This window comes from Syngnathus scovelli, chromosome 5 (genome assembly GCF_024217435.2).
Source record: "Syngnathus scovelli strain Florida chromosome 5, RoL_Ssco_1.2, whole genome shotgun sequence".
Taxonomy (NCBI): Eukaryota; Metazoa; Chordata; class Actinopteri; order Syngnathiformes; family Syngnathidae; genus Syngnathus; species Syngnathus scovelli.
In genome coordinates this window covers 14,694,490-14,716,289 of record NC_090851.1, presented here as the reverse complement: position 1 = coordinate 14,716,289, position 21,800 = coordinate 14,694,490, and the positions used below count along the sequence as shown (strand labels likewise).

The 21,800-nt window shown below is 45.6% G+C and overlaps 1 protein-coding gene and 1 long non-coding RNA gene across 8 annotated transcripts in view; one reads left to right on the top strand and one right to left on the bottom strand.

The window, feature by feature from the left end:
- The window catches only part of sorcs1 (sortilin-related VPS10 domain containing receptor 1), a 204,242-nt gene that overhangs the window by 116,077 nt on the left and 66,365 nt on the right, over positions 1 to 21,800 (top strand). For all 7 annotated transcript variants that reach the window (XR_007481580.1, XM_049721514.1, XM_049721513.1 and 4 more), the window contains exons 5-8: positions 3,799 to 3,872; positions 5,079 to 5,143; positions 15,777 to 15,895; positions 16,846 to 16,935. Coding sequence is in view for 6 of the 7 variants with exons in the window: in XM_049721514.1 (XP_049577471.1) it covers positions 3,799 to 3,872; positions 5,079 to 5,143; positions 15,777 to 15,895; positions 16,846 to 16,935 (348 nt within the window). In the remaining variant the exon portion in view is untranslated. The remainder of the gene's footprint in view (positions 1 to 3,798; positions 3,873 to 5,078; positions 5,144 to 15,776; positions 15,896 to 16,845; positions 16,936 to 21,800) is intronic.
- The window catches only part of LOC125969489 (uncharacterized), a 42,619-nt gene that overhangs the window by 11,832 nt on the left and 8,987 nt on the right, over positions 1 to 21,800 (bottom strand). The window lies entirely within an intron of this gene.

The window sequence follows — 21,800 nt, the reverse complement described above, 5'->3', positions numbered from 1 at the left end:
AAACAGTGTTGACGTTGCACTGCTTCCCCCTCCTGAGACGCCGGATGGTGGACCAGAATTAATCGGATCAATCGGAAGGCGGAGCTGTGGCAGCAGCATGAGCCACCACGTGCCACAGCAGTGGGAGTGGGGCCAGGGACGATCGCGGGTCCGGCGCAGCTGGCCCGAAATCTGGCGACGCCCGCAGGTCCTGCAACGCTGGGATGGAGCCCGGTGGTGGCCGCGAGTCCGATGGCGCTGGGAGGCACTCCGATAGCGGCCGCGGGTCCGGCGTCGCGGCAGCGAAGTCCGATGACGGTCGCAGAGGCGATGGTGCCGGGAGGAACTCCGATGGCGGCCGTGAGTCCGGCGTCGCGGGAGCGAAGTCCGATGACGGTCGCGGAGCCGATGGCGCCGGGGGGAAATTCCGATGGCGGCCGTGAGTCCGGCGTCGCTGGAGCAAGATCCGATGGCGGCTGCAAGCCCATGGCGCTGGAACATGCTCGGATGTGGATCGGGCGTCGCAGCGGGAGCTGGTGGTGAAGGGGGGTCCAAGCGCTGGTCGCTGTGATGGTCGGATCATTCTGTCACGATCGGGTGGAGCATGGAGCAGGACGACCAAGTGCAGCTTGGACCAAGGTTTATTGGCGGAACTCAAAATACAGACTCGGTAAACTGACATGACTTAACAAAACAAAATGACTTCCCAACCAAAACATACTTGAAACCGACAGGAACCAAAAGGACATGAAGACGACACGACAGCAACCAATGATCCGACAGGAAGTGAGGGGCAGACAGGACTTATATACATGACAGGTAACGAGAGGCAGGTGGGAATAATCACACTGATCATGGGCACACAGGAGGCGAGGGGCGAGCACACAGACAGAAACCAAGACAACAGACACATAGTGGAGCAGTTGGGGACGAGACGTGACACATCTCCATGAATGAATTTCCGGGATTTGGTGGTGGGTAGGTCATTTGTGTAGAGATTGAACAACATTGGAGCTAGAACTGAGCCTTGTGGCAGCCCGTTTGTCTGCCTTCTCCATGCACTCGTGTTCTGACCGAGGTGAATCTTCTGTTTGTCAGCAGAGTTTGTATTATTGCTGTTGCCCAGGCAGGGAGCACTTTTGTGAGTTTGAGTAGGAGGCCTTTGTGCCAGACAGTATGATAGGCGGCTGTGAGATCGAGAAACACAGTCCCTGTCTTCAGTCTGCTCTCGAAACCATTTTCGATGAAGGTGGATAGGGCCAGTACTTGTTCTCCTGTGCTGCGGTCCATGCGGAAACCTGCCTGATCCACACAAAGAAGTTCCTCTATTCCTGGTGAAATACGTTGTAGAATTAGTCGTTCCAAGATTTTGAAAGGAACGCTGAGTAGGGAAATTAGGTGGTAGCTGGCTGGCAGTTTGTGGTCTTTGCCAGGTTTTGGTATGGCAAAAAATGTTGCTGTCCACCATTTCTTTGGGATCGAGTTTGTTTTTGCAATCCTAGTGTAGAATTGTGTCAGCCAGGTTTGGGCTCGGGGGCCAAGGTGTTTCATGAACTCTGGAGAGATGTTGTCATATCCTGCTGCTTTTCCACATTTCAGGCCCTGCAGGACTTTCTCCAGTTCATCAACCTCAAAAGGCTCGGGAATTTTATCCTCTCTGAGCACTTGTTGGTGTTTCTTTAGCTCAGATGAAACTGCTCTTCTGACAGCGGATGAGGCTCCAGCATTTCCTGCTAGAGTGTGTAAAGCTCAGGTCAGCTACTGTCACCTCCCATTTCCTTTGCCGAGCTGTAGTTAGCGATTCAATGAGATGGTCTGCTATCTCAGGGTCCCCTGATGTTTTGTAGGCTTGTAGGAGTGCAGCACTTTCTTCGTCCAGGCATGGGTTGTACAGGGGTCGGTAGCCTTGTGGGATTGTTGAGTGGGTAGCTTTGTAGATAGTGCTGCAGAAGCGGTTGTAGGCTCCATCTACAGTGATGGTGTGGAGTGGGATGTGACAACACTCCTATCCAAAGTTTCACAGTATTTCTTCCAGTAGGCTTAGCAGAGTCCCAACGCATCTTCCTTGGGCTGTTTATGACTGGGAGCTGTAGGCCAACGTGTATGAGCAAGGGGCGGTGTTGACTGTGTGGAAAGTCGTCATGGATGAGGATCTGAGCAGGGCCTTCCATTCAAAGAGCTGACCCAACACAGGTCAGGAGAGTAGTCTGTCTTCCACCTGGCAGAGTGGAAGGTTCCTCTGTTTGGGATCGTGTACCAGAGCATGGTCGTTTCTAGATGCCCAGTCTGAAAGTGCCTCTCCATCGCTATCCGCTGCTGAGTATCCCCAGTCAGGGTGGTGGCTGTTGAAACCTCCCACGTATAGGGCAGGGTGGGGTAGTGCGGGTAGGACCTGCACTAGGGGGCTTCTACACATTGACAATATTGAAACCACCGACAGTTATGATGTCAGAGAAATGTGTTGTTGTCGTGTTTTGCTTCATCTATGTCAGAGCACACATAGGTGGCCCGTCCGTGTTTGGCATGTAGGGTGTAGCACAGGAGGTCAAAGCCCTTGATGGTGAAGCGGCCTGCTTCCTCTGTGCCAATGTGAGTCTTTTAGAGGCAGATAACGTCAATCAAGTGTTGGAAGGCGAGGACTTCAATAAGGCTTCACTTGGCTGCAGAAAGGCCTTTGACATTTAGTTGTAGTACTTGAATAGCAGGTCCCATAGCGAGGTGCTATTGAGGCTGTTTGCTGTTGGCTTTGGGACTTTGACTAGGATTCTTTGACTTGGCTCTCAGTCATCATCTCTTGGAATTTAATCTGCTGGTGGGATCATTTGCTTCCCTGCTCAAGCCCGGGTACTGATAGGGGGCGTGCGACAAGAACGCTGATCCATTGCCCCCCACAGCCCACATACATGTACGCTGCATGGAAGTGCGACGCCTTTCAAAATAGAAGCAGCACAGTTGTATTGCACGCACAACACTGATTTTTTTCTAAAATTAAGTTGTAATCAAATGTAATTTATGATTGGTCTCATGCGGGCCGGACAGAGACGCACAAAGGGCCGGATGAGACTCAAACTCCGGACCTCAGAACTATAAAGCAAGCATGCACCTACTGTGATGTCATACAGTGTACATTATTTTGTACCTGACAAGGTTCGACCATATTCATATATTCCCATAAAAAAACTTTCTGCGAACACTCAAAGTTTAAAACTGATTGTGGATTCCTGTCAATTAACATATCAACCAAATGTGATTCCCCACACCCCCATTTAATCCCACATGGAATTTGTTCCTCACTTATTTATGACCTTTTGGAAAAGGTTACTTTCTGAAAATACTTTTACAAGTTACTAGTAGGCACCCTGCTATCCCAAAACACTTTCAGAGGGTACTTCTGTTAAATATATATTACAACAAGATACCAAGCCTGCCAACCCAAACCCACTTTGTTTCATCCTGGTAGCCCGCCCTTGACTCAAAACAAACCGTGCAATCAAATTTGTTTATTTTCTATGACATATTCTTCGTGAGAATCATCACTTTTTGGTGGCGGACGCCCATCTATTCAAAATGACAGAATGGCGAGATAGTCGGTGTTTCATTCAGCATTAAACTTGGTTTTGAATGACCAGACGTGTTTGTCATTATAAAACCCCAGCAGCTATTGGCAATGGAAGCATTTTTTTAAAAGAAGACATTTTCACTTTGCTTCCCACGACTTGAACATGTTGCTTTTCTGACGTCATGTCTTCCCTTTGCTGTTCCATCACCTGTTTGCTCAGCTTTGCCCTACGTTAGATATGTGTTTTGTGTTGAATACAGCTCTATAGCTCAGTGGAGTTTGGGAGGAGGTGGCAACTGGTTCACGAGAAAGTGACTCCAAATCGTTTTTACTGGTAAGTGCTGAGATTTGCATCAAAAAAGTTGTGGGCAGTTCAAAATGCCGTAGCTTTTTGTGAATTTAACTCTGAATAGGAAAGTTAAACAACTTTAAGTGTTTTCTGTTTTCTTTAATCTTTTTTTCCCCTTCTCAAAAATACTGTTGGACTTAAAGGACTTTAATTAGTTAAGTTCAGCATTCGCTTTAAAGATATCTGGCGCCATCTAACGTTGTGAATGGGTATAATGTCTAGACCCCGAATTAAGACGACCATCACTTTTTCAGTGTTATTTCATTGCAAAAAACACTGTCTTATATTTGGGCCAATACTGTGTATATATATCTATCTATCTATCTATCTATCTATCTATCTATATATATATATATATATATATATATATATATATATATATATATATATATATATATATATTTATATATTTATATTTATATATACACATATATATATATATATATATATATATATATATATAAATTTTGGTTTCTTTGTGTGTCTTTGACATGTGGAGAAATTGACAATAAAGCTGACTTTGACTTTGATATATATATATATATATATATATATATATATATATATATATATATATATATATATATATATATATATATATATATATATATATATATACATATACACTCATATATATATGAGTATATATATACACACACACACACACACACACACACTATGTCCCTAGATCTATCTAACTAAATAACTCGTCTACAAGTGATAAAAACCCAATCGCAAATTCACATTGTGGCGGTGTAAAAACACTTACTTCTCTGCATAAGTAAAGTTAACAAGGAGAAAAGATGTGACGAAAGTAGCGCCAACACTCTGCCGAAAATCAGGCGGTTGTTGTCGCATCAGTGCTGCCAGTTTACAGAGGCAAGCCGATTTCCGTAAGATAACGTCGCGGCGGGCGGGCAAATGCTCGCGTGTGCCAAGGCTAACGTTGCCTGCTTCCCTACAGCCCCCCCCCCCCCCCCCCCCCCCATATATAAACAAAATTGTCTCGACAGATTTACACGATTCACGAAAATTATACTTTCAACGGAAAAAAACCCGGAAATCCGCGGATCCGCGGAAAAATCTCATCCCTGATATAAATCATTGTCTCATATGGAAGCATGTTAAAATTGCACAGCAAGGGTAAAGATGCCCTCAGCATTGTTAAAAACTAAAATTTCCACCTTTCAGGTCAAAAATGGGTTTGGACAAGGAGCCAGGTTTGATTCACCTGGAAACCACCATCGGTGTAGGACGTGAGTAATTTACTTTTGTTTGGCACTCCATTGACTAATGCTGTAATGTATTGTGAGATTAATTAAAATAGAGATAAATTGAATCTGCGTGGAGAAATCATTTGAAGGGTGAATGAATGAGTATGGGGTCACAAAATGAAAATGAAATAGAAAAAGTAGTTTGCATTACAATGTTATGCAAACCAAGGGGAACAATGCAGTCCCCTTCATGTGGTGAAAAAAGAAACAAAACATTACAATGAATGTTAAAATGAATGAGTGAATGGATGAACTCGGATTATCAGTGCTGATTTACAGTGTATATTCTTTCAAAGCCCTGTCAAACAAACAAACAAACAAACAAACAAACAAACAAACAAACAAACAAACAAACAAACAAAATCTAATTGTTGCTAGTTATCCTATTCTGAAACAAAGACATGTCATCGTCGAACCAACGAGAAGTTGCTATTGAACCAGGAGGATAAACAAGTGTGTTTTTGGCTGCCTGTGAAAATGTTTTTCTCTTTAGTTTAACTCATCAACCCATAAAGGTCCAGGCAGTCACTCTCAAGAACTTAATTTTATATATATATATATATATATATATATATATATATATATATATATATATATACCTCAGAGATAATGAGAGTACAAGAAACGAAAGACATGCCGGCTCAGACGTCGCCCGGACAAACAAGGTCTGCGTCAGGTGCTGGGGAACCAGAGCACCCTGATGAAAAATGGGCTACTGGAACAAGACATAAATGGGCGAGATGCGAGAATAAGGATCTGTTGGAATGCTACTACTCCAGCAACCCGAGCGAGAGGGGTTACATGCGGAGAATGCGGGAACAATGGCAACTTCGATACCCACAGTCAACACTATCGGCCAAGCAACTAGTAGCTCAATGTTCCAATATCCGGCACCTACTATCACAGCTCGAGATTGATGAGATACAACACAAATGCCATAGCGAAGGTCAACCAGAGCACCAGGTCAGAGACGAGTTAAATCCATGTACAAGTCCAGAGGTTGGGTACAAAACCCCAATAAGCACAATCAAGCTGAACGAGGCAGCAACTGACCTGAAGAACAAGATCACGGTGAGAATGAATGCTCGGGAACCTAGATACACACTGCAGAGGCTAAGTGAAGTACCCTCAGAAAGTCTCCTAGAAGATGTGAATGCAGCACTGACAACAATTCCTACGGCTACCATCACTGAAACCAATGAGCTGATATACACCTCAGCAGCAGTGATCCTAGTAATGCTTGGCTACAAGAAGAATGACTATATGCGACCACAACAGTGCCCACCATGGAAGAGAAGGCTGGAGGCCAAAATCAAGATAGCACGGAGAGAAGTGAGCCAAATGACAGAGGCCCAGAAAGGTGCAATGAAAAAGCAAGTTCCCAAGAAATACAGCCAGATGCCCATACCTGAAGCACTCAAAACTGCCAAACAAAGACTCCAAGCCTTGGCCAGCCGCCTAAAGAGGTACACAAGAGAGAATGAAGCCAGACGAATAAACAGGTTGTTCACAACACAACCAGCGAAAGTGTACGCTCAGTGGCAGGGGAATAATAGCCGAGCAGACCCACCAAGGCTGGAAACTGAACAGTACTGGAAAGATATATGGGAGGGGGAGGCATCACATAAGAAGGATGCACAGTGGCTGGTGGCTCAGAGAAAGGACCACAGCAAGCTCCCTGAACAGAACCCAGTAACCATCACAGTGGCAGACATCCAGAGAAGAGTCTCAGGAATGAAAAACTGGACAGCACCAGGCCCTGACATGATCCACAGCTACTGGCTCAAGAAACTTACAACTCTCCATGAGCGCCTGGCAGCACAAATGAACCAGCTGCTAAGGGATGGGACTCACCCTGAATGGCTAACCCAAGGGCGTACGATCCTGATCCAGAAGGATCCTTCAAAGGGTACAGTCCCATCCAACTACCGGCCAATCACCTGCCTCTCCACAACATGGAAGCTGATGTCGGGCATAATATCAGATAAGATCAGCGGGCACATGGATCAATACATGAGCTCTGCTCAGAAAGGGATTGGTAAAAATACCAGAGGAGCAAAACATCAACTCCTGGTGGATAGAACAGTCACCCAAGACTGCAGAACCAGACGTACCAACCTGAGCACTGCCTGGATTGATTACAAGAAAGCATATGACTCAATGTCACATACTTGGATCACTGAATGCTTGAGGCTGTACAACATCAATGGGACTCTGAGAACCTTCATCGCCAACTCGATGAAACAGTGGAAAACCACACTTGAAGCCAATGGCAAGCCACTTGCACACGTGACCATCAAACGTGGTATATACCAAGGAGACGCTCTGTCCCCAATGCTGTTCTGTATAGGACTGAACCCCCTCAGCCAAATAATCAACAAGACGGGCTATGGATACCAACTCAGGAATGGGGCCACCATCAGCCACCTCCTCTACATGGATGACATAAAGCTGTACGCTAAGAACGAGCGGGACATTGACTTCCTGATCCACACTACCAGGATCTACAGCTCTGACATCGGAATGTCATTCGGACTTGAGAAATGTGGCCGCATGGTGACTAAAAGAGGAAAGGTAATCCACACAGAGGGGGTCTCACTCCCAGAAGGAACAATAGCAGACATTGAGGACAGCTACAAATACCTTGGAATTCCACAGGCAAATGGCAACCTTGACGAGGAAACAAGGAAAGCAGCCACAGCCAAATACCTCCATCGAGTAAGGCAAGTCCTAAGAAGTCAGCTCAACGGCAAGAACAAGTCCCTAGCCATTAACAGCTACGCCCTACCAGTAATCAGATACCCTGCAGGAATCATACGGTGGCCAAAGGAAGATATACAGACCACAGATATCAAGACACGGAAGCTCCTAACCATGCATGGAGGGTTCCATCCCAAGTCCAGCACCCTGAGACTGTACACTAGCCGTAAAGAAGGAGGCCGAGGACTAGCGAGCGTGAGAGCCACTATCCAAGATGAAACATCCAAGACCCATAAGTACATCAGGGATAAGGCCCCAACGGATCACGTGCTCAGTGAATGTCTCAGACAATGGGCATCAAAGAAAGATGAGGTGCTGGAGGGACCATCATGGGAGGACAAGCCCCTACATGGGATGTACCACCGAAACATAGCTGAAGTGGCTGATATCCAGAAATCCTACCAATGGCTAGAAAGAGCTGGTCTGAAGGACAGCACAGAGGGACTGATCCTGGCTGCACAAGAACAGGCCTTGAGCACCAGAGCAATAGAGGCCCAAATCTACCACACCAGACAAGACCCCAGGTGTAGATTGTGCAAAGAAGGTCCTGAGACAATCCAGCACATAACTGCAGGGTGTAAGATGCTGGCAGGTAAAGCATACATGGAGCGCCATAACCAAGTAGCTGGAATAGTGTACAGGAACATCTGTGCAGAGTATGGACTGGAAGTCCCAAGATCCAAGTGGGAAACACCTCCAAAGGTGGTAGAGAATGACCAAGCCAAGATCCTCTGGGACTTTCAGATCCAGACAGACAGAATGGTAATGGCGAACCAACCGGACATTGTGGTGGTGGACAAAGAGCAGAGGAAAGCCGTTGTGGTTGACATAGCCATCCCAAATGATGGTAACATTAGGAAAAAGGAACATGAGAAACTTGAGAAATGTCAAGGGCTCAGAGAAGAGCTGGAGAAGGCCTGGAGAGTGAAGACTTCAGTGGTACCTGTGGTCATTGGAGCACTAGGGGCAGTAACCCCCAAACTGGAGGAGTGGCTGAAACAGATCCCAGGAAAAACATCTAAAATCTCAGTCCAGAAAAGTGCAGTACTAGGAACAGCAAAGATACTGTGTAGAACCCTCAAGCTCCCAGGCCTCTGGTAGAGGACCCGAGCTTGAAGGGAAAAAGAGACCACCCACGGGGGGTGAGGAAAAGTTTACATATATATATATATATATAGTCCTGCCATCTGCCTGGACTTTGTTTGTTTGTTTGTTTGTTTGTTTGTTTGTTTGTTTGTTTGTTTGTTTGTTTGTTTTATTTGAGAGGGCTGAGAGAATATACAGTGTATATTAGCACTCAGTATCCGAGTTCATCCGTTCACTATATATTTCTATGTATATATACATATACAGTGGAGCCTGGGTTTTCGAACGTCCCAGTTCTCAAACAAATCGGCATTCGAACAAAAAATTCGAGATTTTTTTGCTTCGGATGTCGGACGAAATTCGGTTGTCGAACCTTGCGAGATGAGCCGAGAGGTCCCGCATGCCAACTGACTCTGTTCATTATTACGTTCTCGTTACTCTGAGGCAGAGATGGGGACTCGAGTCACTGTGACTTGGACTCGAGTCGACTTGAGTCGCTGTTTTGATGACTTGTGACTTGACAAAAAATGAAAAAACTTGAGACTCGACTTGGACTTGGAAGTTAAAGACTCGGGACTTGACTTGACTTGAGACACGATGACTTGAATGACTTTAGTGTTATTTAGTTTAGGCTTTCAGTTTGAATATAAAATTAATAATACATTTAAAAAAATAATATTGATAACACGGTAGGAGCGCAGGCTGAAAATGGCATTGTCATGATTGGATCACTACCCTGTCAATCAATCAGTCGTGCCCTCTCTACCTACCGAACGTGTTTATTGGAGAATCACGCCCCTTTATATCAGACATCCGCAAACATGTCAGCGGGAGCGGTACCGCGAGTCATCACCTTCGGCTATCGCAATTACTTTTATGACGGCAAAAGACGGACAGCACAGTGCGAGATATGCAACAAAAATATTTCTTCTTTCAGATTTTTTTCAGATTTTTTTTTCATATTTGCAACTCAAATGTGTCAGACACTGTCGGCAGACGTTCATTTGTTTAGATTGAGCTGTCAATAAATCATTGTATGAGGTAATTTCTTTTTTGTTTGACTCCATGGTGTATTTTACTGAATATCAGTAATTACAGTGCAAACCCAAACTATTGTCATATTTTTTAAGGTTAGGTTTTACATTACGCTTAAAAATCCAGCCACGGTAATGTGTATTCCTGGGGGCAGAGCACCCGACATAGAAGCTAATCTTAGGGAGCTGACTCGCAATAGGCCTAGTCAACAGCGTAGTTCCAACAACACTAGCTACTCGGACATAGTGATACACGTCGGCTCCAATGATGTTAGGATGAGACAGTCAGAGATCACAAAGAAAAACATAGCGAGGACTTGTGATCTTGCCAGAAAGATGAGTCGGCATCGAGTATTTGTCTCTGGCCCCCTGCCTGGGAGAGGCACTGATGAGAGGTTTAGTAGATTAGTCTCCCTTAATCGATGGATGGCTGGGTTCTGTAAAAAGCAGGGACTGTATTTTATAGATAACTGGTCCTCCTTCTGGGGCCGCCCCGACCTGCTGAGGAAGGACGGCCTTCACCCTAACCGTGAAGGCGCCTTCACTCTTTCTAGGAATATAGATTACTGTTTGAGCCACTCATGACAGGTCACTTTAGAGCAGGTCAGGGCACAGGTGATTAGACCACCTGTGAGGATGGGTTTGGAGTCTGTTAAGTTAAAGTTAACTAGCGCTAGGCTAGACTTTCAGCATACACATAGCTCCTCGTGTAGACTAGAGCGCGACAGTTTAAATAGTGCTGCAGTACACATAAACACACTTTCTACTGGGGTAGTAGACAAATCCAATCACTCCGTCCCGACCGGTCTTGCTGATGAAACGGTGCCTGTTTTAGATAACTTCACATGTGTAACAAATACTCATCATCAAATTCCCACGGTCGTTTCATCCCACCGCCCTAATAAACTTTTGAGAGGTGATATTAGGCCTAGAGAACACAATTTTACTCGCATCCCGTTTAAAAATCCTTCGATAGATACGCACCCTGATCAACCAATTACACTTAAATTCGGTTTTATGAATATTAGATCACTTCATACGAAAGCAGTTCTCGTTAATGACCTTATCACGGAACACAATCTAAACGTTTTTGGTCTTTGCGAGACCTGGTTAAAACCTAATGAACTGCTGCCACTTAACGAGGCCTCGCCTCCAAATTTTGTGAGCTCGCATGTGGCTCGTCCTCGAAAAAAGGGTGGGGGTGTCGCCCTCATCTCAAATTCTGAGCTTAGATTTAGGCCTCGCTCAATTCACGTATTTAAAACATTTGAAGTTCTCATTGTGCGATCCACTGCGTTACCGTCATTCTATCTTGTTGTTATTTACCGCCCACCCGGGGCTTACTCTGGCTTCCTGGATGAATTTTCAGAAGTTGTGGCTGATCTAGTGACAAATGCAGATAATATAGTTATCATGGGTGATTTCAACATCCACATGAATTCACCGTCGGAACCACTGACTTCGGCATTTCAAACTTTAATCGATACGTTTGGTTTTACGCAAGCTGTACAGGCAGCAACGCATAAGAATGGAAATACCTTAGATCTGGTATTATCCCGAGGACTAACAACCTCAAATATAACAGTACTGCCATACACTACTGTTCTGTCTGATCATTTTTTAATAAAATTTGAAATTTTAGTTCCTTGTCAAAGACAAGAGAGCAATCAGAATTATAGCAGCCGTAATTTTAACTCCATGACTGCAACTGCGCTATCTGAGTTACTGTCGCCGGCAACCGCCATGTTTCCTGCGTACAGTGGCTCTATCGATAATCTTACAAATGAATTCAATGCGACATTATTAAAAGCCATCGACTCTGTGGCACCGCTACGTCTGAAAACTCGCCGTAGATGGCCAACTCCGTGGTTCACAGATGAAACACGTACGTTTAAACAATTATGTAGAAAGCATGAGCGCAGATGGCGTTTAACCAAACTTGAGGTTTTCCATCAGGCATGGAAGGACAGCCTCCTGAAATATAAAGATGCGCTTATTTTAGCAAAAACTTATTTTTCGCAAGTCATTAATCTTAATAAAAATAATCCTAAATACTTATTTGATACAGTGGCAAAGCTAACTCTGCGCCAGCCGACCCCCGATAGCTCCTTCCACTCAGCTGACGAGTTTATGAAATTTTTTGCTCAAAAGATTGAGTCCATTAGGGACGAGATCAAGAATACCATGCCAATCGCTCCGCCGGTTACTAGCGCTGGGGATCATGCAATAACCCTCTCAAATTTTAAAAGCGTGTCCCTTGAAATGCTTACAAAATTGGTTAGTACGGCTAAACAAACAACATGTTTACTCGACCCGCTTCCAGCCAAACTACTTCAAGAATTATTTCCAATTTTAGGACCGTCCATCTTAAATATAATCAATCTGTCTGTTTCCTCTGGGATAGTGCCAATGGCCTTTAAAACCGCTATTATTAAACCACTACTTAAGCGAGCAAATCTTGACCCGGACTGTCTCAGTAATTATAGGCCAGTTTCAAACCTCCCATTCATAGCAAAACTTCTCGAAAAAGTAGTAGCACAGCAGCTTATTGATTACATGGTCGATAATAATCGATATGACTCTTTTCAGTCTGGTTTTAGAGCCAATCATTCTACAGAGACAGCACTTGCTAAAGTGACTAATGATCTCCTCATAGCTATGGATTCAAATACGTCGTCTGTATTGTTACTACTTGATCTTAGTGCTGCCTTTGACACTGTAGACTTCAATATTTTATTAGGGCGTCTTAAAAGTTGTGTTGGTATCTCAGGGTCAGCACTAAGCTGGTTCAATTCCTATCTATCAGGCAGGACGCACCGAGTGGTCCATGGTAATACGTCCTCTGAGCTTTATAATGTTACTTGTGGTGTCCCACAGGGATCGGTACTCGGACCGATTTTATTTAATATTTATATGATTCCGCTTGGGGGCATAATACGTAAATATAATATTAGTTTTCAATGCTACGCGGATGACACCCAATTATATATGCCGTTATCGATGACAGATCCACAGGACTGCTGTAATCTCGAGGCGTGCCTTGCGGAGATTAAGCAATGGATGTCTCTCAATTTCCTTCGTCTTAACCCGGATAAAACTGAGATGTTGATAATTGGTCCTACTCGTTATCAACATTTATTTAAGCAAACCACTATAACTATAGATAACGTACTATCACTCAGAGTGATACGGTAACTAATCTCGGGGTAATATTTGACCAAACGCTCTCCTTTCAAAAACACATTAAGAATATAACCAGGATTGCGTTTTTTCACCTTCGTAATATTGCTAAGATTCGTCCTATCCTCTCGACTGGGGATGCGGAAACTATTATACATGCGTTCGTCACGTCGCGCCTGGACTACTGTAATGTATTGTTCTCTGGTCTTCCTAAATCCAGTATTAAAAGTCTACAGTTAGTCCAAAATGCCGCTGCGAGGCTGCTATCACGGTCAAGAAAATTTGATCACATTACCCCAATATTAGCCGAATTACATTGGCTCCCGGTCCATTTAAGATGTGACTTCAAGGTTCTTCTACTAACCTATAAAGCACTGCATGGCTTAGCGCCTTCATATCTCGTCGACCTAGTCGTTCCTTATGTTCCGTCTCGTAACCTTCGTTCGCAAAACGCTAGTCTTTTAGTTATACCGAGGGCCAAGAAAATGTCTGCAGGGTCTAGAGCATTCTCTATTCGGGCTCCAGAGCTTTGGAATGCCCTACCAATGGATATTAGAACTACTACCTCAGTAGAAACATTTAAGACACGTTTAAAGACACATTTCTATGAGATGGCCTTTAACTAACTTGTGATGGCCGATTTGGCCGGAGTTTGTTCTGTTCTCTCTGCCCACCTCCTCCCCGGCTGGGGAGGGGGTTAGGTGGCTCGAAAGCGGATAGCGGCTGGCTGGATTCTCGGGGACCAGTTCGGGATGGGGGAGCTGCGGCTCGGCCCCCTTGAGGACACTGCCAGGACAATCGAGGACACCTCCGACATCCATTTTTTTTCATTGATTTTCATATTATGTATTACTTGTGTACTCTCTGCATCCATTATAACCTGGTGATCCTGAAAGGGGGATCCTTCCATCTGTGGTCCCTTCTCAAGGTTTCTCATTTTCCCCTGGTAGGGGTTTTTTGAGTTTTTCCTTGCCCTTTTGGGAGCTTATGATCAGGGGATGCTTTGAGAATAATTGTCAATTTTGGCTATGTGAAGCCCTTTGAGACTGTTTGTGATTTAGGGCTATACAAATAAACTTGACTTGACTTGACTTGACTAGACACATTGGACAATGATAATTACTTAAAGTTACTGATATCTTGTCTTTTCACTACTAAGATCAGATTCTGCGGGTGAAATTGCAATAATAAGGTGACTTGTCTTGGACTTGACCTATTTAAGGACTTGACTTGGACTTGACCTATTTAAGGACTTGACTTGACTTGCCCAAAAAAAAAGTAACTTGGGACTTACTTGAGGCTTGAAGGTTAAGACTTGAGACTTACTTGAGACTTGCACATGTGTGACTTGGTCCCATCTCTGCTCTGAGGATTGCATCAACTCTAATCATGCCTCCAAAGGAATCAAGTGGGAGCAGTAAAGCTATCCTACAACACAAAGACGCTCCTAAAGCAATGCGACAGTGAGCGCCCGGCGCGCTGTGGTTGCGCGATCGGAACAAATTAAGCTCCCTGTGCACTGAGGTCCACTTAAATTTTGGAAAGTCCATTAGGACTTTAAACATATTTTCTAAATTTTAGTGACCGCTCTGTCACAATAATGCGACCAGCACGGTGCAGTTGCGCGGTCGGCGGCGCGCTACGGTTGCGCGTTTGGCGGTGCGCTGCAGTTGTGCGATCGGACAAAAATGTGCGAATGAAAAATAGCTTAAAAAGGTCGTTTTTTTTTTTAGTCTTGGAACGGATTAAATTTTTTCCCCTTATTTGTAATGGGAAAAATAGATTCGGAATTCGACCGATTCACTTCTTGAACCACCTTCTGGAACGGATTGTGGTCGAAAACCGAGGTTGGACTGTACATATGCATCCATCCATCCATCCATCCGTTTTCTGTACTGCTTGTCCCCACGGGGCCGCGGGCATGCTGGAGCCTATCCCAGCAGTCATCGGACATTAGGCGGGGGGCACCCTAAACTGGTTGCCTGCCAATCGCAGGGCACACAGTGACGAACAATCATCCATCAATTTCTAATTTAAATAATTTTAATTTAATTATGTTTTTAATAAAATTGCCCAAGTTTCCTACAACTCTGGAATATTTACAATGTTTTCCAGGGAGGTGAAAATATTGCTTGATAATAAAATCGAACAAGGAATAATGCCTCTTTTGACATCAGCACAACAGAGAAAAGCCAATAATACAAGCCCACATAGCAACATTTATTATGTCTGATATTCCAATCGGAGACTAGAGACTATCACTATTGATCATGTGCATGTGGAGAGAGCCAGCGCATATTTGGCAGATCGCTTGTGGGGCCCGACTCTCCACGGAATCCAATTGAAGACAAAGAACGCAATTGGCCTCTTTGGTCATTTATCTTCACCTCCAACTAGCATCAAGTTTAGTGAAACCACTTTATTGACACAAGTAATATGGAAAGGTCGAAAAAGCCTTCTGGCTTTATGGAAAGGTTGTCTATCTTCATTGGTTAGCCCCAAGACTGATGTCTCTGTGTGTTTGTGTGTCTGTTTGTGTGTGTGTTTGGGAGCAGAGGCGCTGTATGTCACCTGCGAGCTGCAGAACTGCACAGATGCCAACAAGGGAAAACCATTCCCTGGCTACATTGACGCCAATTCTCTGGTGGTTCAAGATGAGTATGTGTTTGTCCAGGTGGGTGATTGTCAAGTTCAGCATCACAATGAAAATATTTTAGCGGTGTAAGATGTGAAGATTTAGACATTCTAAAGACATTATTATAATGGAACAGACAGTACAGCCAAATGTTGAGCGACAAAGACTTTATTGTGGGGAGGAAAGGGAACGGTGGGGCACTGGACTGGGGTGTGGTTGTCAAGCGAGAGTTGCTGAATGGCGAACCTGGTGGAAAAACACTCTGCTGGGCTTCTCACTGGAATGGGTTGGCTGCGGACTGGACGACTCCTAGGAAAAGAGTAACCGGCAGCGCAGACAGACGGACTAGTCACTAGACAGACAGATCAAAGAGTGTACCAAAATGGCAAGGGGAGTCAGGGACGGGTGAGCTAAGCGGCATCACAAGACAGGCTGACAAGCGGGTTTGCGCTGGCTGCGCTAATATAGTGCACTCAATGAGCATGCGACAGGTGGCAGCGATTCCATTGATAGGATGGGCACGGTCGAGTAGCAGGTGGCGTAAGCACGTGACAATTATCTAAATTACCGCATTGGTCCGAATATAAGACAGTGTTTTTTGCATTAAAATAAGACTGAAAAAGTGGGGGTCGTCTTTTATTCGGGGTCTAGACATTATACCCATTCACAACGCTAGATGGCGCCAGACATCTTAAAAGCGAATGCTGAACTTAGTTCCCCAGGCCAAAACAAACCCCTGTCAAGAAGAATAAAAATAAAAATAGCGGTAGTACGAAGATATTAAGATGTGATAGAGTTTTTGCATGAGTTGAATGACGCCAAATAACTTGCTTTTTCTCTCAAATATATTGTTATAATCATTTGTTTCAGATGAACTGGAATTATTTTCTGTATAAAAATTTAATTTGGCGTCTTATAATTTGGGCCAATACGGTATATTATATCTTTTTTTTTTTTTTTTGTCTTGTTCACGCAATTATCACTTATAGGTGTCGACTACAGGGAAGCCAATCTACTATGTGTCTGCAAAGAGAGATGTCTTTACACCAATGAAACTGCCAAAGTACACTTTGCCCAAGGTAATCAACATTTCCTGATTATTAGTAAAGTAAGTTACAATATTTCAATTAAAAGAATGATGATATTCCAAGGAAAATTCCATCTGCCGGATCGTCAAGTTAAGTTGGCAGCACTGCCTACCCTCTTCATCCAAAGTTTTAGAAAAATGAGCTGCACACACTGCAGTGGACCAGCAGGAGCGTGTGTTTAATTCAACTCAACTCACTGCTGCCTACAGAAACTGTGTGTCTATGTTTTACGAGCCACTTGCATATGTATCATGTCGTAGCTCGACAGATTCAAATGATTGTCGTAACCAAGGGACAGGGATGAGAGCATTTTCTTTCAGGTGTAATCATTGTTTTAATTGTTGTCAGGCATTAAAAGTTAAAGAAACATACTCAGTGAAAAGTAGAAACATTGGTTTTAAAATGTGACAAGTAAAAGTAAAACGTAGTCTGGTATAAGGGTGTTCTCCCCTATACCAATATTGTCCGAAAAATTATCATACCACAGTACTAATATCTGAGATTTTGCATGTAGACGGTTCTATTTATTTGGCTGATATAGGACCGATATCCAATAAGATTTTTTTTATTTTTTTTGTCTTCCGGGTTAGTGCAACGCTGGCGTCTGGATTGTTGACTGCCGCTTCTGCCCCGAACCGTGTCCGCTATTTGTTTGTCCGCTATTTATTTTGTGTTTCCCGTTTTAAGCGTGCCCGTTTTTTCTTTGATTTTTCTCGCCTTTTCACCTGCCCACCGTGTATCTCTGCAGCTCTGCTCGCACCTCACTGTTCCCGCTCCCTCGGAGTACGAGCTATGCTAGCCAGCTAGCCAAACCACCACCGGACCCTCCTACCTTCCGGCTCTGAGCCAGTAGCTGCTCGCTCTTGGCCTGGCAAACAGCTTTAACCCAACTTTCTGGCCACTCGACCGGCGTCCTCGGGGGGAGCACCCGCTCGCTGCGAGCTCGCCGGTCGTGGCTCGGCTGTGTGCCGCCATGACACACTGGGGCTTGCTGTTTGTGCGGGTACAGTCGGGATCGACTAACACCACCACCCACTCCATCACTACTCGGTCCACCGCTGCTTCCATGCATTTCACTGCCTACCAACTTCTAGCTAACCAGCTACTAGCCACTTCTAGCATTTTATCTGGATTATTCCCAGCTGCTGTCACGTCTCATCTCTTCCATGAACTATCACTTCTGCTACTCCAGGCTTCTATTCCACCAAGTTCTCGCCCAATTGTCTACACTGCTGCAGATCTTCATCACTTCAACTATAATCAACGTCTCCCTGCTGCTGCTGCCTCAGCTGCCAGCAAGACTGGGATCCTCCGCCGACGCCGCTACATCCACCGTAGCTCTGGACTATCTTTTAACCGACATTCCCTGATGGCTCACCCATCCTTTCTTTCTGGACTAGCTCTCGCCCCCCCCCATCACCCCCACCTCCCGTACTGCCAACCTCAACAATCTCCGCTCCCCCCCCCCCCCCCCCCCCCCCCCCCCCCTCCTTCATCCATCTCCCTCGCGCTGCTGAACTGTCGTTCCCTCTCCAACAAATCACCAGTTATTGTTGAACTACTATTGGACAATAACTTGGATCTGCTCCTTCCAGCTCAGTGGCCTAGTAGTAGAGTGTCCGCCCTGAGACTGGAAGGTTGTGGGTTCAAACCCCGGCCGGGTCATACCAAAGACTATAAAAATGGGACCCATTGCCTCCCTGCTTGGCACTCAGCATTAAGGGTTGGAATTGGGGGGTTAGATCACCAAATGATTCCCGAGCGCGGCACCGCTGCTGCTCACTGCTCCCCTCTCCCCCAGGGGATGGATCAAAATCACATGGGGATGGGTTAAATGCAGAGGACAAATTTCACCACACCCAGATGTGTGTGTGACGATGATCATTGGGACTTTGGGACTTTCTCTGTGAAACATGGCAACAGCCCCTGGATTTTTTTACTCTCAGCCAAGCCACTCCGTCCAACTACAGCTACATCGCCAAACCTCGCCTCTCTGGGCGAGGAGGTGGCATTGCTGTCCTCCATAAGCAGTCCCTACCCATCACTGAATTGGACCTCAACCTCCCATCTATTTCATCCTTTGAATATCTCGCTTTTTCCCTCCCCAACTCTACAACTGCTGTTCTAATCTACCGCCCCCCAAAGTCACATCCGTCTTTTCTTTCTGAACTCTTTGAACTCCTCACCATTGTATCCTCAGTCTCCTATCGCCTCCTACTCATCGGTGACCAACATCTGATGTCCGACTTCATCTCCCTTCTGGACTGCTTCCATCTCACCCAGCACATCAACTTCCCCACCCACACCAAAGGCCACACCCTGGATACAGTATGCTCCTCCTTTCCACTCACATCCAACCCCCGTCCTCTCGCCTTTCCACTGTCAGATCATCTCTGCATCCTCTTCTCCGCCACTCTACCCTCGCCTCATAATTCCACAAAACGCACCATCTCCTACCGCAACATCAAGACTGTAAACCCAATCACCCTTTGCCAGCTCTTATCCTCTGCCCTTCCTTCCGACCCCACTTCTCCCTCCCTTGATGACATCACCACCAAGCTCAACAACATCCTTTCTGACTCCCTTGATTCCCTAGCCCCCTGGAAAACTTCCTCTGTTACATTCACTAACTCTGCCCCTTGGTACACCCCGGAACTCCGCTCCATGAAACAAACTGGCCGTCAACTCGAACGCCTCCACAAAAGAACTCGCCTCACTGTCCATGCTGAAACCTTCAAACAACGCATCTCCTCCTACCGTGATGCTCTTCTTGCTGCCAAATCTGCTTACTTCTCATCTCTCATTAATAACACCAACCGGAACCCCCGCATACTGTTCTCCACCGTCAACAAATTGCTCCACCCACCGGCCACCAAGCCACCCTCCTCACCCGCCTTCTGTAAGTCCTTCCTTGTCAACTTTAACAACAAAATCGCCCAAAGCAACAGTTCTCTGACCGACACCATCAATAACTCCTCCTCCCCCACCTCCACTGCTCTCCTGCCCCCCCTTCCTGACCTCCCGCCCTTCCCCTCTCTCACTGCTTTCTCCCTTGTCGACTCCTCCACCATCCTAGACATCATCACCGCATCCAAGACAACCACCTGCTCTCTCGACCCCCTTCCAACGACCTTAACTAAGGCCTGCCTCCCTGTCCTCCTCCCTCACCTCACCACCCTTTTAATCAGTCTCTATCCCTTGGCCACTTTCCCACTTGCAGCCATCACCCCCGTCCTCAAAAAGCCCACCTTGGACCCAGTCAACCTCTCCAACTACCGTCCCATCTTCCTTTCATTCCTTTCCAAAACCCTTGAACGCATTGTCTCCACCAAACTCCACGACCATCTCCAGTTCAACAACCTCTATGAACCCTTCCAGTCCGGATTCCGCCCACTTCACAGCACTGAAACAGCTCTTGTTAAAGTCACCAACGATCTCCTCATTTCTGCAGACTCTGGTGCCCTCAACATCCTATTACTACTCGACCTTAGCGCAGCCTTTGACACTGTGAACCATTCCATCTTCCTTCAAAGGCTGCGCCAACTAGGTGTTGAGGGCACTGCACTCAACTGGCTCACCTCCTATCTCGCCAACAGAAACCACTTCATCTCTCTCCGGCCACGCATCCATCCTCACCCCAGTTACACAGGGGGTCCCCCAAGGCTCAGTTCTTGGCCCTCTCCTATTCATCTGTTACCTCTTTCCCCTTGGTAATGTCATCCGCAAACTCAATCTGGACTTCCACTGCTACGCTGATGACACCCAGATCTATATATGCACCACACCAACTCAAAACCCTCCCCTCACCCACTTTGAAACCTGCATCTCTACAATAAAAACATGGCTGACCCTCAACTTTCTCAAACTCAACAGTGACAAAACAGAGCTCCTCCTCATAGGCACTAAATCCTCCCTTAATAAAACTGGATCCATCACACTCACCATTGACTCCTCAAGCATCACTCCTTCCCCTCTGGCACGCAACCTTGGCGTTATTTTCGACCCTACACTGTCCTTCCACCCTCATGTTAGCCTAGTTGTTAAGACCTCGTACTTCCACCTCCGACGCATCGCCAAAATCCGGCACTGCCTCGCTCTCCCTGCCGCTGAATCCCTCATCCACGCCTTCATCTCATCCCGGCTTGACTTCTACATCTTCCTTCTCACTGGAATCACTGCTCACTCACTCCATAGACTTCAACTAGTCCAAAACTCTGCTGCCCGCCTCCTTACCCATACCCGGTCCCGTGAACACATCACTCCTGTTCCCTACTCTCTTCACTGGCTCCCCATTAAGGAGCGTATTATCTTCAAGATACTCCTCCTCACCTTCAAAGCCCTTCACCACCTGGCTCCCACTTACCTATCCGACCTCCTTGTCCCGTACTGCCCCAACCGTCCCCTCCGATCCTCCAATACGTCACGTCTGACAGTCCCAAAATCTAAACTCAAATCCTTCGGCGACAGAGCCTTCTTCTGCACATCACCCCGACTCTGGAACTCTCTCCCTCAGTCTGTCTGTGACTCACCCACACTCCCCATATTTAAGTCCCGTTTAAAAACTTACCTCTTCTCTCAAGCCTATGACCTCCCCTACCCATAACTGGTTTGCTCTTCTTAATTTTATCCCATTGTCTCTTCCCCTTCCCCCTCCCCTTCTGTATGTCTTTGCCTTGTTCCCTGTAAGCGTCTTTGGGTTTTTGAAAAGCACTATACAAACTTAATGAATTATTATAAGAATATTAGATCGGGTCCCCCTAGTCTGATAGAACGTGCCTGACGTAACATATTAACAGTTATTCAAATAAGTATAACATAAATAACAAATTTATCAAACCGTCCGTGTCACTCCAAAT